This window comes from Pantherophis guttatus, chromosome 15 (genome assembly GCF_059756535.1).
Source record: "Pantherophis guttatus breed Tessera chromosome 15, ASM5975653v1, whole genome shotgun sequence".
Taxonomy (NCBI): Eukaryota; Metazoa; Chordata; class Lepidosauria; order Squamata; family Colubridae; genus Pantherophis; species Pantherophis guttatus.
The window spans coordinates 462,501-479,182 of NC_142077.1; the positions used below are offsets into that span (position 1 = coordinate 462,501).

General features: G+C 53.1%; 1 protein-coding gene across 6 annotated transcripts in view; it reads left to right on the forward strand.

Annotated features, from left to right (window-relative positions):
* The window catches only part of PHC2 (polyhomeotic homolog 2), a 31,989-nt gene extending 15,430 nt beyond the window's left edge, over positions 1-16,559 (forward strand). For 3 of the 6 annotated variants that reach the window (XM_034424251.3, XM_034424253.3, XM_087879454.1), the window contains 9 exons: positions 1-29; positions 369-709; positions 829-955; positions 10,561-10,766; positions 11,572-11,695; positions 12,077-12,194; positions 13,123-13,264; positions 14,298-14,589; positions 15,292-16,559. The exon at positions 1-29 is cut by the window's left edge and continues 302 nt beyond it. In XM_034424251.3, coding sequence (XP_034280142.2) covers positions 1-29; positions 369-709; positions 829-955; positions 10,561-10,766; positions 11,572-11,695; positions 12,077-12,194; positions 13,123-13,264; positions 14,298-14,589; positions 15,292-15,446 — 1,534 coding nt within the window. In that variant the 3' untranslated portion in view covers positions 15,447-16,559. Of the gene's footprint in view, positions 30-368; positions 710-828; positions 956-4,038; positions 4,306-6,684; positions 7,285-10,560; positions 10,767-11,571; positions 11,696-12,076; positions 12,195-13,122; positions 13,265-14,297; positions 14,590-15,291 lie in introns of those variants that run through there. The other 3 variants (XM_087879456.1, XM_034424257.3, XM_034424256.3) reach the window with 3 other exon arrangements.
* Positions 16,560-16,682: the final 123 nt, after the last annotated feature.

The window sequence follows — 16,682 nt, forward strand, 5'->3', positions numbered from 1 at the left end:
CGCCACCACTCACGCCCTGATTGCCCCAGGTGAGTGTGTCCGAAGGTGGCCTGGCCACAGGAAAAGTAGGGTGGTGAAAGGACTGGGGAGGGGGTCTCCTTGTGGTTCAAGGTCCTTCCTTCCTCCCTCCCTCCCTCCCTCCCTCTCCCCCTCCTTCCTTCCTTCCTCCTCTCCTCTCCTCCCCTCCTCTCCTCCCTTTCTTTTTCCTCCCCCTTCTCTTTTTCCTTTTCCTTCTCTTTTGAGTTAAGTAAACAAAATCATGCTTCTGCCTAAAAGAACACAGAAGAGGGGACGCTGGTAGCAGGTTTTGCTTCCTGGTGGGAAAATAATGGTCTTCCCCGCCGCCTTTTTTCCCCTTATTTTTCCAGCTTATTCCCCAGCCCAGACTCAGCCGCAACCACAGCAGACAAAGCCCCTCCCACACCAGTTTGTAATCCAGCAGCAACTTCAGCCCAAACCTCCCCACCTGCAAGCCTTCAACACACCTGCCCCCAGCCTCAACACCCCCTCAGCCCACCTGCCAGCTTGCCAGTCTCCCACCCAGCACAGGCCGAATTCCAGCCACACGTCCCCACACCTGCCCGGCCCTCCTGCCCTGGGGCTGCAGCGGACAGACGGACGTCCCGCCGGGTGTCCGAACCACACAACTCAGCCCAAGTTCCAACACACGTCTGCAGTCATTCTCCAGCTACAGCCGCCCGTTGGGACGGTGAGTGCGGGCAGGGTGGAGGTACAAATATTCTTTTCCATCAATCATCAGGAGAATTTCTTTGCATGTTTGGACTTTCTCTTCTGACTCCTTTTTCCGCTTCTTTTCTCGGTCTGCAGCTGCCCCTGAGCGTCCAGGAGGGTCCCCGGAAAGACCCGGCTCTCCTCTCCCCCGAAGCTGCCTGCACGTCTCTCTCGGCCCCTCCCAAACCACCACCTTCCGAGGGTATCGGACCCCCATCACACGGTAGGGAATGCCCAGGCAACTCCCTCCTTTCCCGGGAATCTGGAAAAAGTTACTTATGATTGGGGATCACTCAGAGGAACTTCCCCATTCAGGGCAGTCTACCTGCAGAAGCCTGCAGAAGCCTGGGCTCTGAGGAGATTTGGATGAGGATTATGGGCTCTAATGGCCTGGCCAAAATGGGGAGAACTTGTCAGAAGGTCGCAAAAGGGGATCGGGTGACCCCCCGGGATGCTGCGGCCGTCATAATTATGACTCCGTTTCCAATTGTTTGAATTTTGACCACGTGGGTGGCTGCCACCGTCCCTAAATGTTAAAAATTGTCCTAAGTCACTTTTTTCAGGGCCGTTGTAACTTTGGTCGTTAAATGAACTGTTGTATGTTGAGGACTGCCTGTAATCTTTATTTGGGAGCCTTATTTTTTAATGCACGCTGCTTAGAGGCAAAGATTATGAGTTGGGGGGGCTTATAAAACTCTCTATTTTGGGCTCAGTTGTGGTCGTAATTCAAGGACGATCTGTGGACTTACAACCATTTCTTTAGTGACCGTTCGAAGGGGCGAAATGAAGGGGCCCTTTACTGTGAGGAGGGGGGATCCTAGCAACCATAAAAATGGCAAAACGGGGTTCCTTGAGATGCTCCCCCCCACCCCCCGAGGAAAATCGGGGTCCCCTTTGTCGTTCTTTTACCCAGCTCCCTTTCTGCCCCATGAATGTCACCCTCCCCGATCTGTGGCCGGGGAGGGGTCCGAGAAGCAGGGCAGCAACTGCCTTTTGTCTGCTTTCCAGACATTTTTTGGGGAGGGGGCACAACTGTCCCAAACACAATAGAGCTGCCCTCTCCGCTTCACCCCACAGCTGGATCCCTGACCCTGGCTTCCCACCCCCCTTCACGCCAGTTAAATGGAGCAAAACTTCAGCATGACCCCCCCTTGGGAGGGGTGAGATCACATCTGCATTCTTGGGGGGGGCAAGATAATCCATCCCCCCCCCCAGGCTGGACAATACTACTTGAAAGTCACACAGGCCTTTGTGGAAAATGCGTGGGAGGGGGTCCTGCTGAGAAGCTGGGGGGGGGAATTGGGGAGGAGACACACAGGCCACACCTGCCCCCCCCTCCCAGAAGCAGCTGTCTTTCTCTCATGCAAACTCCCATTTCACACAAACACCCCCTCCCCTCCCTCCCTTCCAGCTGCTGTTTTGGTGGAAACACGTAAAGACATCTGGAAAAAGCCTTCAAAGATGGCCTGGGACACCCCTCTCCCCCGAAGCCCCTCCCCAAAACCCGCAACCGGTCGTATTTGCAACAAATCAAATTTTGCAGGAAAGACGCCTGTCTGAATTTGCACCTGTGGCCACAATACTCGGATGCCACAAAGCGGAAAAATAGACCCCCCCCCCGGGGGGCCAACTGGCCCTCGACTGTCATTTCTTTCCCTTACCATAATCCTCGACTTACGACCACGATGGGGAGCGGAACTTCCCTTGCTAAGTGGGGGGAGAGGAGGGGTTGCCGTGCCCGATTTTACGACCTTTTCTCCCATGGATGTTGAAAATCTCACTGCTGCTGTGAAGTTGTGACTTACGACCACAATACAGCATCAGATTCCCATTGCTAAACAAGGCAGCTGTTAAAACAGGTTTTGCCCCATTTTACAGCTTTTGCCCTGGTTCTTAAGCGAATCGTGCTTCCTCACGGACATGGCTTGTTAGGAGGCCGCCTATTGCGATCCCATGGCCCCGGGGGTTAGACTAGAAGACCTCCAAGGTTCCTTCCATCTCGGTTATTCTGTTTTTCCCTTATTTGTAGCCTCAAAAGCTCCTTTCTCCGTCCCACGTGATTCAGTGGGGCCACAGCTGGCCACGATGTGGGGGGGAGATCCAGTTTCTGGTCCTCTTAACCGACCTCTAAATCTAACATTAAAAAATTTTGCCCCTTCCGTACTTTAGTTTGAATTTAAATTTAAATCTGAGAAGAAAGGGAAACTAAATTTAAATTTAAATTTAGGTTTAATTTAAATTTAGGTTAAAATTAGCTTCCCTTTCTTCTCCGATTTTTGCAAAAGTTTAACCACATATACAGGGAGAAAGAAAAAGTCAAATAAACCCATTTCTAAACTGGATTAAAAAAAAACAACCCAGAATGAACCAGAATAAATGCAAGGATTATTTAGGGTTTGCCTGTTTTGTTTGCTTTCCCAGCCTAGCCCTTTGTCCTGGATCATGGAGGGGGGGGGGTGTTTGGGCAGCCCCCCCTGTGCCGTTTGGAGGCAGAGGGTAACCTTTGACCCCCCCTCCAAACAGTGGCTAAAACAAAGGAGATGCCTTCTTAGCTGGGAATGTTGGGATTCGTAGTCCTGATGTGGGATGGGCGTCATTTGGAGGGGGAGGGCAGGGGCTGCTACAATTTGGAAAGTTTTTTTGCGGGGGGGGTGTCTGAAAATCAGGGCCTCTTGGGGGGGAGGCTCATAGAAGCAACCCCCCCCCCGCCCTCCCTCTCATGCCACCTGGTTCAAATGCGTAGGTGGGTTACAGACCCTCCAAAGTTGTTTTTGGCTTTTGTTACAGTGTGGAAACCCCCCAGCCCCCCCAATCTCTCTCGTGTGTGTGTGTGTGTGTGTGTGTGTGGATCAAAAGGCCGGCCTCTGTCTTGTGGTGTGGAGGGCAGAAGGTGATTGGCAGAGCTAATACGATTAAGCCAAAGGTAGACAAAGGAAGGACGGCCGTTCCTTCTGCCAACCTCCCCCCCCCCCCAAAACCCCCTTGTTTGAATCTGCTTGGGAGCCGCCGCCGGTGCCCTGAGCTGGCCCTGCCCCTTGGGGAGGGGTCCTGCCGTCCTTTGGGGCTGTGGGGATCGGGAAGTTTTCCGGATAGCCGAGGGCTTCCCTTCCCTTTTTCCCTGCCCAAAACTGGGTGGCCCCGGAGGGTCTCCCGCTCGCTTCTTTTCTCGCAGGCCTTCCTGGAGCGCCGCCGCTGCCGCCCCCTCGCTGGCTCCTGAAACGTCCGCAAGGGGACCCTCCCGCCCTCGCCTGCTCCCTGGCAGGGACTCTCGGGCAGCGGCTGCGCGGGGTGGGCTAGAAGACCTCCAGGGGGTTCCCGGGAGCTGTCCGGCGGGGGCGCTGCGCTGGAGGTGGCCGGGCGAGGCGGCCAATGAGCGGCGTGGGGGCGGGGGCGGTGGGCCCGGCGCCTCCCCGTCCGGCTTCTCCTCCCTCGGCGCGGCGGGCGGCATTGTTCGCGGCCCCGCGACGCCCCTTCGCTCCGGCCCTTCCCTTCTGCCGCCGCCCGACCGGAGCGCGGATGGGGTGCTGGGCGGGCCGGGCGGCGCAGGTGACTCAGGTGGCGCAGGGAAGGCAGGTAAGCGGCGTGGAGCGCCCGGATCTCGCCCTTCGCCCTTCGGGAAAGGCCCCCCTGGACCCTGCTCGGGGTCTCCCGTGGGACCCCGCTTGCTCAACCTGCCTTGTGAAACGGGCTGAACTCCTCCCCCCCCCCACGGCTCTCCCCGCGGAGGAAAGCACGATCGATCGCCTCCCCGACGGAGCTCCTTCGGGACTCCAGCGCCCATGCTTCCCAGCCAGCCTCCCTCCCTCCTGGGTCCGGGGTCCTGAGCTCCGCTCTCTGGAGAAACGGGCGTTTGGTCCGCGGGGCCGTTGGGGGCTGTTAGAAGCGGGCCTTTGAGTAACAGCACTTCTCGGGGCCTCGTTCGGGGGGGGGGGCGGGGGGGGGCTTGGACTACAACTCCCATCCCAGATGCAGTTTGCAGTGCTCTTGTGAGGGGCTTCAGGAGCCCCTTTCCGATGGGAAGCAACTTGGCCCTGGAATCCTTTGAGACTGCAAGTCCCATGGTGCTTTTTCTCATGGGCTGGAAGTGCGGAGGGGGGGGGCTGGATAGGTTGCGGGGTAGCCAGTCGGGGTCCCTGCCGCCCCTTCCCCCCCAGCCATAAAGCTGTCCGTAAATCTTTCCCTTGATTCGCCTAACCAACCCTTCACACAGCCCCCGAGGCCTGACCCGGGTTATCAAAACACGCTGGTGTTGACATTAGCCAGAACCTGCAAACTCCTCGGGCAGGTGGTCTCCTTGGTTCTTGGTGGGCTTGTAACTGGGCTGCTGACCTGAGGAGTCTCCTTTTAACCCAACCAGCCCTTTGAGGTAGGCCACGCTGAGAAATGGGAGAGAGTCAGAAATGGGCAGGGACGTTGTTCATTGTTGGTTACAGAAATTTGCACGCCTCTTTCTCCCCACTTACTATACCCAGCAGAATCTAGGTGAGGTTGCTTTGAATTTCTTTCTCAAACTTTTTCAGTGATATTTTGTGAACCTCATGCTGGCCGGGGAATTCTGGGAGTTGAAGTCCGCCCGTCTTAAGGTGGCTACTGAGTTGGGGGAACTCTATCACAGTGCCATGGGGGCACCTAACCCTCACCCTAACCTCCCCCCCCACCTCAGGTGTGGAACTCCCTTTCACTTGGTCTGGTTTTCCAAACTTCTTCCTAAACTACGACTCCTGGGAGAAGCCACCTTTCCTTCCCCTGCAAACCACAAGGGAAGAGGAGCTGCAGGAAAAGGAAATTTTGTGTGTGTGTGTGTGTGTGTGTGTGTATTCTGGTGACAGATGGTGTGTGCCCCCCCCCCCCACCCATTGTGCATCCCTCCACAACTTATCTCTAAAAGAAGGTGAAGAAAAAGTTCCTTTTGTTTCACTTATGGAGAAGCTCACTCCTTCGGGCTCTCCACGGGGGAAGTTTGCTTGGCTTTCCTGGAGGACTGTTGTCACTTTGCTGACTCCTGTTTTGAGGGCGATCGATTAAATATTTTCAGGTGTTTTTTTTTCAGCGTTCGGTATGTTTGTCGGAGGATTCTTGTTTCCAGGAAGCGGCTTGTGGCGGAGGGTGGGAAGGACACAAAGGCAGCTTTTTATGACTATAAATAGTTCTTTCTTCTTCCGTCGCTTAGCAGATCCCCTTGTGGTTCCCTTCCTTCCGTTCCTCTGCTCCGGAAATTAATTTTGAATCCAATTCCAGCAACTTGGAATTAAGGAGAAACTTCCTTAATTCCGGGGAAGACAATTAACCAGTGGGACAGCTGGTCTCCCAAAGTAGTTGTGGCTGCTCCAACACTGGAGCTTTTCAAGAGGAGGCTGGGCAGCCAGCTGTCTGAAAAGGCCGAGGGTCTCCTGCTTGATCAGGGGGTTGGACTAGAAGACCTCCAGGGTCCCTCCCAAGCCTACGATTTTATCATCTGAGAGATTGATTGCAATGAGAGAATTGGTTAAATGTCCCCAGTAACAAGTTAAGTGGGGATGAATTCCTCTTTTCTCAGAAAAGAGACCCTCCCCCATTTGTTTTGGGGGTTGCTGCCTCTGAGAGGCCTCCAACTGGCTGCCCAGATTTGTTTCCATACGAGCAGATGAAGAAACAGGAAATAAATAAGAGAAGGGCGGGGGGGGGGGCGGGGGGGGGCTCCAGTTCTCCAGGGAGGAGGGGCTGGCTGGCCTGTCCTTCCGGTGGGAGCACCACATGGCCAGGAATTCCCAGTGGGGGTGGGCCTGATGGGTGAGGGGTTTCCGTTGCTTTCCAAGCCAGCTTGAATTTGCATTGTGAGTCCAGATGGCGTCTGAAAGGAGGCAGGCTGGGTCTGATTGGATTATGGCCACGCTTGGGGGGGGGGGGGGGGGCGTCCTCCATCCTCATCTGGAGGTGTGTGTTGGAGAGGGGGTTTCAGAGCCCAGCCTGGGTGGAGAGCATCATGGAGCGTGCAAGTGGGGTAGCAAAGCCAGCTCCCCAAATCCTGCGCGTGAGAACAGAAAACCACAATAATTCCAGGCTCACAGCTGAGTGAGGGGTGGGGGTTGTTCTCTTTGTGCTGGTGGCCCTCCCTCCCTCCCTGCCAGGGTTTCCGCGCATGTGCCGTGGTGACGCTGAGGAGCCTTCTTCCCCTTCCGTTTTTGGAGAGCAGAAAAACAGAAGACTGAAGTTGGAAGGGGCCTCGGAGGTCTTCTAGTCCAACCCCCTTTGTGGAACCATAGTTAATCCAGCCACCGGTCCAAGCCTTTGGCTCTGGTTTTGCAGACACAGCCTCCCACTTACCGGCTAAGGGGAGCTGCGTGGACTCTGCCCTTGTGGTTTGCCACTCGTGTCTTTCTTCTCATGTGACAGCGCAACTCTGGGTGATTTGACGAACAAAACACGGCTCGGCCAGTCTAGGGTGGTGGGGGAATTTATCTGCCAGCTGCTGGTGGTTTCCCCAACTGTAAATCAGAATATTTTGGGACTTTTCTGGACTCCTCTGTGGTTGGAAACCAACCTTGTTCCTTTTTTGTTCGCTGAAATCCTTAGGTAAGATTTATGTGAGCTTTGCATGCCTCTGAATTCTTGGAATATTTCTGTCCGCTTAAATCTTTCAGAAGCAGCGTGAATTTGGATCGGTTTTCGAATGCCGTGTACTTCAGAGGGACTGACAAGGTTCCCACATCCTTGCAACTATTTTATTTACTTAGAGACATTCCGTGGTTCAGTGGAGATTTTGAACCTGGCTAATCAGCTAACCTAGATAGGGTGCTCAGCATTCACACACGCGGGCACAAACCCTTGTTTAGAAAGCGTCTTTCTCTTGAGTTCGTTAGTAGTAGAGGAACACAGATAGTCCTTGACTTACGACCACACCGTGTTCCCGAGTCACGAAAACAGAATACACGAGTTGGAGGGGACCTCAGAGGTCTTCTAGTCCAACCCCCTGCTCAAGCATGGTACCAACCAATCCCACCAGGGAGGCTTACTACAACAGAGATAATAACTGGGTCCCCCACTGAGCTGGGCTGTGGGGCATCCCCCAGATTGCCCCAAGGCAAGAACGGCCTTGTGTGACTCATGGACAAGAACAGAAATTCCTCCGAGGGTGCAGCTTGGCCGTTCTTCCTTTGGAAATCCACGCAGGCCGAAGGCCAACTGGCGAAGCTCCTTTGCTGCAGGAGCAGCAGGACGTGGTGGGCAGCTGGACGTCTTTTGTTGACCGGGGATGCTCCCGGCGTGCCTTGCGAAGGGTGCCTGCTGGCTTCTGTTGTGAAGGTGGCACGCGTTGTTCCTGCGACGGGGGAGGCCGGCGGGCGGGGAGGCGCGTCAGCAGGGAGTGTCGCGTCTCCAGGGCATTGCAAAGGCGGGCGGGCGGGCGAGCAACAAGCTCCCTCATGCGTGTGTCGCCAGGCGGCTTGGCGTGCAAAGCCTTGTGCGTGTCACATCAAGACCATCCCCCCCCCCCCCCCCCCCCCCCCGCTTAAACAGCTTGGAACTCCTGCACGATAGAAACAGGCCTTAAGGGCTATCTCCGCTTTCTGCAAAATAAAAGAGAGAGGAAAAAATTGGCTTCTCCTTTTTCCCGTTTGCAAATTTGGGTGTTTTTTTGAGCAGAAAATCTTGCAGAGCATCGTAACCGTGCGAAGCCCGGTTCCTCGTTTTTACACAATTCCTTGTGGATAGGATTGTGATTCCTTCATGTGAAAAGCCATTATTTTTGGCCAGAATTTGCCTTGTTTCTAAACCCTGCTTTCTGCCTGCGTAAACATCCTGCTTTGGACATCATGAGGTCCAGAAACCTGGGTGCTTTTGTTATTTTTATCCTACTTTGCAAAACCCAAGAATTCTTCCTTCTTTGCCAATTGGTCTGGAGTTACTGCTGGATAATTTGTGTTATATGCCTTGTTTTTGGGAGAGAGAGAGAGAGAGAGATAAGAGATAAAAAACCAAGTGGTGATATATGTTTTTGGAACATAACAAAAAAAATCAGTTTTTGGACCCTGGAATTCCCTTCCCAAATATAATATTTGTAAACAAGGAACACAACCCCTGTAGCTGCATATAGATCTTCCAAAGCTCTTTCTGTGTTCCTCCGAACGACTTTAATTTGTTAGATGTGTTCATTTTGTTTTTTATTTAGCTTTATATGAATTCATGCCTTGGTTTTCTGTTTGTTTGCTTCTATAAAACAATTTACTCCAGGTAAGTCAGCAATCAGAGGAGGGGGAAAATTTAGCTACACAGGTAGGAACTGTGCTTTGTGTCCTTTCCACAGCCTCCTAAAGTTTCTAGTCCTCACTGAGTCCACGAAGCCACTCCTTATCCAGAAATAACCATCCTCATAATATCCAAAAATCTTGTAACTTTCATGACAGAATGTTGTTATTAAGAAAAATATCTGTGCCTTACCGAAATTTGCACACTTGTTGCAAATATGAAGTGGTGAGCATTACCACATCCCTCGGAAATTTGGGGTACCAATTTGCCATCCCTTTCTCACCAGTTTGGATCCCGGAACCGGGATGGAAAACCTGTCTGGTTTCATTTCAGGGCTGCATTTTCCCCGAAATGCACCGTTTTTAGGCTGAATTCAAGTCTCGCTTAGATGTGATTGCTCTATAATTGGGTTTTCCCCTCCTTTTTGGTTATTTTGGGGTGGGGGGAGAGAGAGATGCATAGGAGTTTGTGCCTTCGGAAATGTTAATAGGAACAAAAATAAAGCTTTTCCTCGCATTGGTGGTCCTAATGGAGCTTCTGGTGGGAATTAACAAGCCCACTTTGTAAACGAAATACGTGCTATTCCTGATGCGCCACAAAACCAGCTTTCCAGAGGCAAGGCTTTAGACTCTACCTGACACCCCCCGCACTACCCCAAAATCAGGTTCCCCCCCAAGTGGGGCCAGGGGCCAGGAAGAACGACCCAGTCCTCCTCTTGTGACTTTCCTAGGTTCTTGCCCAACCAGGACCACGAGAAACCCCAAGGGTGTGGGCTGTGGCTTTTGTGCTTGCTGGCATGGCTTCCAAGTTCCTAGTCCCTTTGGTGTCAGTGTCTTGGGAGCTGAATTTAAAACAAGAGGGAGGGATTGTGCACCTGAAAGGAGCTTCCTAGCGCAATCAGGGCTGCGACAAAAGGGAATATTTGTAGCTCAGGTTTGAAATGAGGGGTCCTTGGTGCTCCCTGAGGCTTGGTGGTTTTTTCCAGACCTTTCATAACCCAACTAGGGAACATCATCGGTGCCGGAAGGGAGTGGGGGATTGCAGGGAGGAGGAGAACTGCAGGGTCCTTGGTCCCCTCTTAGCTTGGTGGTTTCCTTGCAGAGGTTTCATTACCCAAACGGGGGAACATCACAAGTGCTAGAAGGGAGAGAGGGAGGAGGAGGAGGAGGAAGAGGAGGAGGAGGGGGTGGTCCTTGATGCTCTCTGAGCTTGTGGTTTTCTTGCAGACGTTTCGTGACCCAACTAGGTGACATCATCAGTGCTAATAAAGTAGCTACTTTTACTAATTTATTAATCTTACTAGCAGTGATGATGTTACCGAATTTGTGTCATGAAAACGGCCCAGTTCAGAGAGCACCAGGGACTCTCCCAGCTGGGGGTTGTGCAGCTCCAGCACCGTTGGGATTGTGTAGCTGGGCTTCTCTGGCCTCTTCAGCGAGGGGCTGTCCAGCGTGGGTCTCTGGCAAGGGGAGGGGGGGAGTCAGCTGTATGGTAATCAGGGCAGGGCGGGAGGGGCAGGGCTGTCTTGCGCCCGGGGCCTCTGCCTTTGTCTCCGAACCCGGCCTCACGCCTGCCCCTCCTCTCCTCGCTCTTCCCCCCTGGCAGAGGCCACCCCCGGCAGCGTTCGCACGCCCCCAGACCCCAGCAGCCCCGGCATGACATCAGGAAACGGCAGTGCTGCCTCCACTGTTCCCAGCGCCGTGCCCCAAAACGGGGAGAACAAGCTGCCCCCCCAAGCCATCGTGAAGCCCCAAATCTTGACTCATCTGATCGAGGGATTCGTCATCCAGGAAGGGGCTGAACCGTTCCCGGTAGGTCTCCCTCCCTCCCTCCCTCTCTCTCTGTCTCTCTGTCTCTCTCTCCCTTCCTTCCCTGCCTGCCTCTCTCTCTCTCTCTCTCTCTCTCTCTCTCTCTCTCCCTCCCTCCCTCTCTCTCTCCCTCTCTCTCCCTCTCTCTCTGTCTCTGTCTCTCTCTGTCTTTCTCTTCCTCCCTCTCTCTCTTTCCTCCCTCTCTCTCTCTGTCTCTCTCCTTCCCTCTCTCGCTCTCTGTCTCTCTCTCTCCCTCCCCCCCTCTCTCTCTGTCTCTCTCTCTCTCTCTCCCTCTCTCTGTCTGTCTCTGTCTCTCTCCTTCCCTCTGTGTCTCTCTGTGTGTGTCTCTGTCTCCCTCTCTCTCTCTCTGTGTGTCTCTGTCTTTCTCTTTCTCCCTCTCTCTCTCTCTCTCTCTCCTTCCCTCTCTCGCTCTCTGTGTCTCTGTCTCTCTCTCTCCCTCCCCCCTCTCTCTCTGTCTGTCTCTGTCTCTCTCCTTCCCTCTCTCTCTCTCTCTCTCTCTCTCTCTCTCTCTCTCTGTGTGTCTCTCCCTCCCTCTCTCTCTGCTCTCTGAAATTGGGGTGGGTGGGTTAAAGGAGAATTAGATGGGGTGCAAAATGAACCTGGGGGGTGGGACAAAAGTGGGGAGCGCCTGGGGGGCTTTATTTTGAGAGTGGGCAGGTGCTCCAGAGCTTTCCTGGGTGGGGAATTCAGCCTCTTCCTTGACTCCCAATTTTTGCAGACCCCCCAAAATCTTTTCTTTGGGGGGGGGAGGCTCTCTTTAATCCCCATCTTGCTCTTCCCCGGACAGGTGGGTCGTTCCTCACTGCTGGTGGGGAACCTGAAGAAAAAGTATGCGCAGGCTATCCTGGCAGAGAAGCCCCAGCTGCAAGAGACCACCACCGACTCCGAGATGGAAGACCCCTACCTGCAAGGTGGGTCTGGGAAAGGACAGGGAGGTGGGGATTCTGAGCATGCGCAGAACGCCTCTCGGTTGGACACTTCGGAGGGGTCAGGCAGCAGAAGAAAAACCTCTTGTTTTACAAGGGTCTCATTTCTGCACCCACCGACATTTTCCCCGAGTCTCTCCACTTCTGCAGAGGTTTTTAATCGCGCATAAATTCTGGCGCTGAGAGCCATTTTTCTGAGCCTTTTAAAATTTGGGGTACAGGGCTGTTCCCGCATTGGGGCCCCTCTCCGTTCCTTCCTTTCTCCTTGAGTGGCTTGTAGCAAAGGGGCCCCTTTGTTCAGCCTTCAGGAAGGGGGTTGACTTGCGTCTGGCCTTGACTGAAATATTTTGCTCTCTCCTCCCACAGAATCCAAAGACGAGGAGGCATCTCCCCCAAAGTTGAAATGCGAGCTTTGCGGCCGCCTCGACTTTGCCTACAAATTCAAGCGTTCGAAGCGTTTCTGTTCCATGGCGTGTGCGAAGAGGTACCTCCAAAACCCCCAAAGCTGTGGGAGGTTGGGCCCCTTTGTCTGTAATGGCAGAATAAACCCCTAAACCAGGTTTAACGCTGTGAAGGGCAGCCTTACTACTGTTGTGATTGGCGGCAGAGCCCGCCAGAGGTTCAGGCTGGATTTGGTCCTCCCCAAGGACCTGGCAGGTGTGGCTGTGTGATGATGGCGTTAAAGGCCTCGTCGCAGGATGCAAGCTGTCCCAAGTCACGCTGCCTTCTGCAGTTGACCGACGGGGATTTTGTCAATGCTGACAGTCATTCAAGGGCTGCTGCAGATGTTTTGGGATTGCACCCGACGTAGTCCTCGACTTACGATCACAGTTGAGCCCAAAATTTCTGTGGCTAAGGGCGACATTTAAGTGAGTTTTGCCCCGTTCTACGACTTTCTGTTGCTAAGTGTATCACTGCCGTTGTTAGTCACACGTTTATAAGGTAAATCTGGTTTTTCCTGTTGACTTTGCTCGGCAGAAGGTCGCCAAAGGGGTCCCCGTGACCTCGGGACACTGTGACCGTCGTAAATATGAGTTAGTCGCCAAGCATCTTTTGATCACGTGACCATACAATGGTCGTAAGCCTGAAAAATGGTCATAAGTCACTTTTTTTCACTGCCGTTTTAAATTTAAATGGTCACTAAACGAACTGTTGTAACTCGAGGACTACCCATAATTATCAAATTTATTTCCTAACCATCTCTCGGTTTGAGCTGACTCTGTCTTCCTCTCTTGGAAACGTCACCAAGAATATCCAGACATCCGTAAAGGAGCAAAGTTGGGATTTCCTGGCCCATCTGGTGACACTCGGCTCTCCAAGCTAAGCAGGGTCGAGCCTGGCTTAGATTCAGATGGGAGACTTGGTCTTCCTTCTCCACAGCACCGTATTAACCTCTCTGTCCCCTCCCCTAGGTATAATGTGGGTTGCACCAAGCGAGTGGGACTCTTCCATCCGGACCGCAGCAAGCTGCAGAAACCGAACACGCCTGCGCACTGCCGACGCCGACCCTGCAAGGGAGCCCTTCCCCCGCTCACTAAAGAAAGCAAAAAAACGGTTAGCTGGGTGGGGGATGGGCAGGAACTTCAAGGCACTCGGACTTTGGGGTATTTTCTTAAGAAAGGGAAATTCAGATCATTTTCTGAGGAAAGAGAATTTCAGAATACAATATTTTTCGGAGTGTAAGACGCAGTCCTTTCCCCCCCCCCCCCAAAAGAGAGTGAAAATTTGGGTGTGTCTTATACATCGAATGTAGCTGGCCCCCACCCTTTGGCCTCTGCCTCCCAGCAGTTTACCTCCTTGTAGCAAGCAGCTTGTTCCAGCTTCAGCACAGCCTGATTAGCACAAGCAGCTGATTGTCGGTTGGGTCGGCCTCCTGACCATCAGCTGTTTCAGGCTGCAGGGATTGCCATTGCCTATTGCCGTGTGGGCCTCTGCTGTTTGCTGCAAGGAGGCAAATTGCTGGGAGGCAGATTTTTTTCCCTTGTGCTAATCAGGCTGTGATGAAAATGAAAATGGAACTAAAGCAGGCTGTTCGCTGTTTGCTGCAAGGAGGCAAATTGCTGGGAGGCAGAGGCAGAGGGAGATTTTTTGTCTTGTTTTCCTCCCCAGAAAAGGTAGGTGCATCTTATACTCTGGAAAATACGGTATGTTCTGAAGTGGAGAAATTCAGAAGATTATGGTTCTGTCCTTTTCGGTCTTATAGATAGCTCTCGACTTACAACAGTTTGTTTAGCGACCATTCAAAGTTACAACGGCACTGAAAATAGTGATTTATGACCGTTTTTCACACAGCCCTCTCCCCATGGTCACATGATTAAAATTTGCACACTTGGCATCTAATTCACTTAACAACCGTGTTACTAATTTAACACTTTCAGTGATTCGCTTAACAAATGTGGCAAGGAAAGTCGTAAAATGGGGCAAAACTCACTTAATAAATTTCTCACTTAACGACGTAAATTTTGGGCTCAATTGTGGTCATACGTTGCGGTCATACTGTCATTCCGTCCAGAAGACGTAGTTCTGAGCTAGAACGGGTATGAAGGCAGCTCTGTCAATCTGGTTTACATCCTGTTTGGGCCCATAGGTGCCGGCCTCCTTGCCCCCCAGTTCTGCGCCCATGGCGGTACCCAGCTCTCTCCAGCTCAGCCATGGACAAGAAGACTCCAGCCGCTGCTCGGACAACTCCAGCTACGAAGAGCCTCTCTCCCCCATCTCGGCCAGCTCGTCTGCCTCCCGGCGGCGGCAGGGTGAGCGAGACATGGAACTGCCGGATGTCCACCTGCGGGATCTGGTGGGCATGGAACGCCACTTCCTGCCGAGCGAGCCCACCAAGTGGAATGTGGAGGACGTGTATGAATTCATCCACTCCCTGCCCGGTAAGCATCTGCCGCTAAGCGAGGTCCCAAGAGGTGGAACCCCATCTTCTTGCCCCACGTTGGGCTACTTAATTGCCTTGAGAAATCCCCTCTCCCAATGGAAAGGGTGATTGAAGGACTTTCAGAGAACACCAGAGTTAGTTAAACAAGCGCCACAAACTCAAACTATAACTCTGTCTCAATTTTGTTAGGTATAGCAATAGCAATAGCACTTAGACTTATATACCGCTTCCAACCCTCTTTAAGTGGTTTACAGAGTCAGCCTCTTGCCCCCAACAATTTTGGCTCCTCATTTTACCCACCTCGGAAGGATGGAAGGCTGAGTCAACCTTGAGCCTGGTAAGATTCGAACTGCCAGATTGCAGGCAATCAGCAGAAATAGCCTGCAGTACTGCACTCTAACCACTGCGCCACCGCGGTATAAGATGAAGTAGAAACTCTGGTTGTCTTCCAAGATTTTGTCTGGTATAAAGTATAAAGTAGAGAGAAATCCTGGCAGGCTTGCAAAATTTCCCTGAGCTCTGTATGGTGATTTAGCCTACCTTGAAGCCGGACATCAATCTTTCGTACCTCGGTCGCTATCTTTTACGTCAAGAAAGCTGCCTGTCCTCCATGCTGGGCCGCTGGGGATTGTGAAATTGGGATGCTGGAAGGGGGACAAAAGTCTCTTGAGCTGATGGGATATGTTTCCCCACCTTGCAGGCTGTCAGGAGATCGCCGACGAGTTCCGCACCCAGGAGATCGATGGCCAGGCGCTGCTGCTGCTGAAGGAGGACCACCTCATGAGCGCCATGAACATCAAATTAGGGCCCGCCCTGAAGATTTACGCCCGCATCTGCATGTTGAAAGACTCTTAGGAGCCGGGGCTGGTGCTGGGCCACGGTGGACAGACGCTGATCAGCTTGGGGAAGGGAGGGGAGAGCTCAGGTGGATTAGGCCATTGGGCCAGTACTCCCTCTTCTCACCAGGTAACTTGAGCACAAAGAGCCCCCGCTGACGGGAGGGATGGGGAGAAGAGACAGACCCTCCCCCGTCTTGGTGACCCGATGCCCTGAGGGCAGGGCCGTGGGCCGTGTACATACGATGACGACGACTAAACGTAGCAGTCCGTAGCTTCCCCACCTGCTCCTCTCCCTGCCACATGAGGGGAGGAAAGTGGTACCCCTTGGACAGAGGAGAAGGGAGGGGGCCACCAGGCCCTCTTCGGCCTCAGTCCCCCCACCCCCTTTGCATTGGACAAAGCCTCTCGGGAACCTCAAAGCCAAACAGGACCGTTGCCTTAAACTTTTGTGTAGCTAAGTGTGCGTGTGTGTGTGTGTGTGTGTGTGTGTGTGTGAGATATTGGTGCCACATAGTGCACTTTCCCATCTCTCTGGCCCCACCCAGCCCCCTGCGGCTCTTTCGGGCTCATCGGGGCCCGTGCCGCCCTTCCTAGGCAGAAACGGCACCTCGGCAGAAATCCGGACAAAGCTCCCCTCCTCGTTGGTCTGCATCCTTTCTTTCTGCCGTCCATCCTTTTTTTGCCCCACCCCTTTTTTTGAAATGGGGACTGGCCAGGTTGGAGCCACAAACCCCCTCCCCTTCCAAAAATCTGCTTGGGAGGCGATTCCACGGATCTGAGACCAGCTTTCCCAGCTGCCTTAAGGAACTTTTTGCATTTGTTACAAGCATCAATTCACACACACACCCCAATTTGGAAAAAACCCACCAAGGGAGAGCAGGAGGGGCTGGTTTTCTCTCTGGAAGATGGGGCAGGCCTCGAGGGGTGGGCTTGCCTTGGGCAATCAGGGACGGATAAGGGAGGCAAGTGGGAGTGCAGCTGAGCTGTGTCCCTCTGTGGTCGCCAGTTTGCAACGCCTCATTTTTCCCGTGTGCTGGACACTCACCAAAGCCTTCCGGGCTGCAAGAAAAGGATTTTCTATCGTTTCTTCCAACACCTGGTTTTTAATAAACGTCTTTGGGAAAAAAAAGTGTCTTAAAAATGGTCGTCTGCTGAGCCTCGAGGGCTGAAAATATCCAATATCCTTCGGGAGTATCTTTTTGGAAAAGGGGAGGTGAAAATAGCTGGGGCTGCCGGATCATCTGTCAATTTT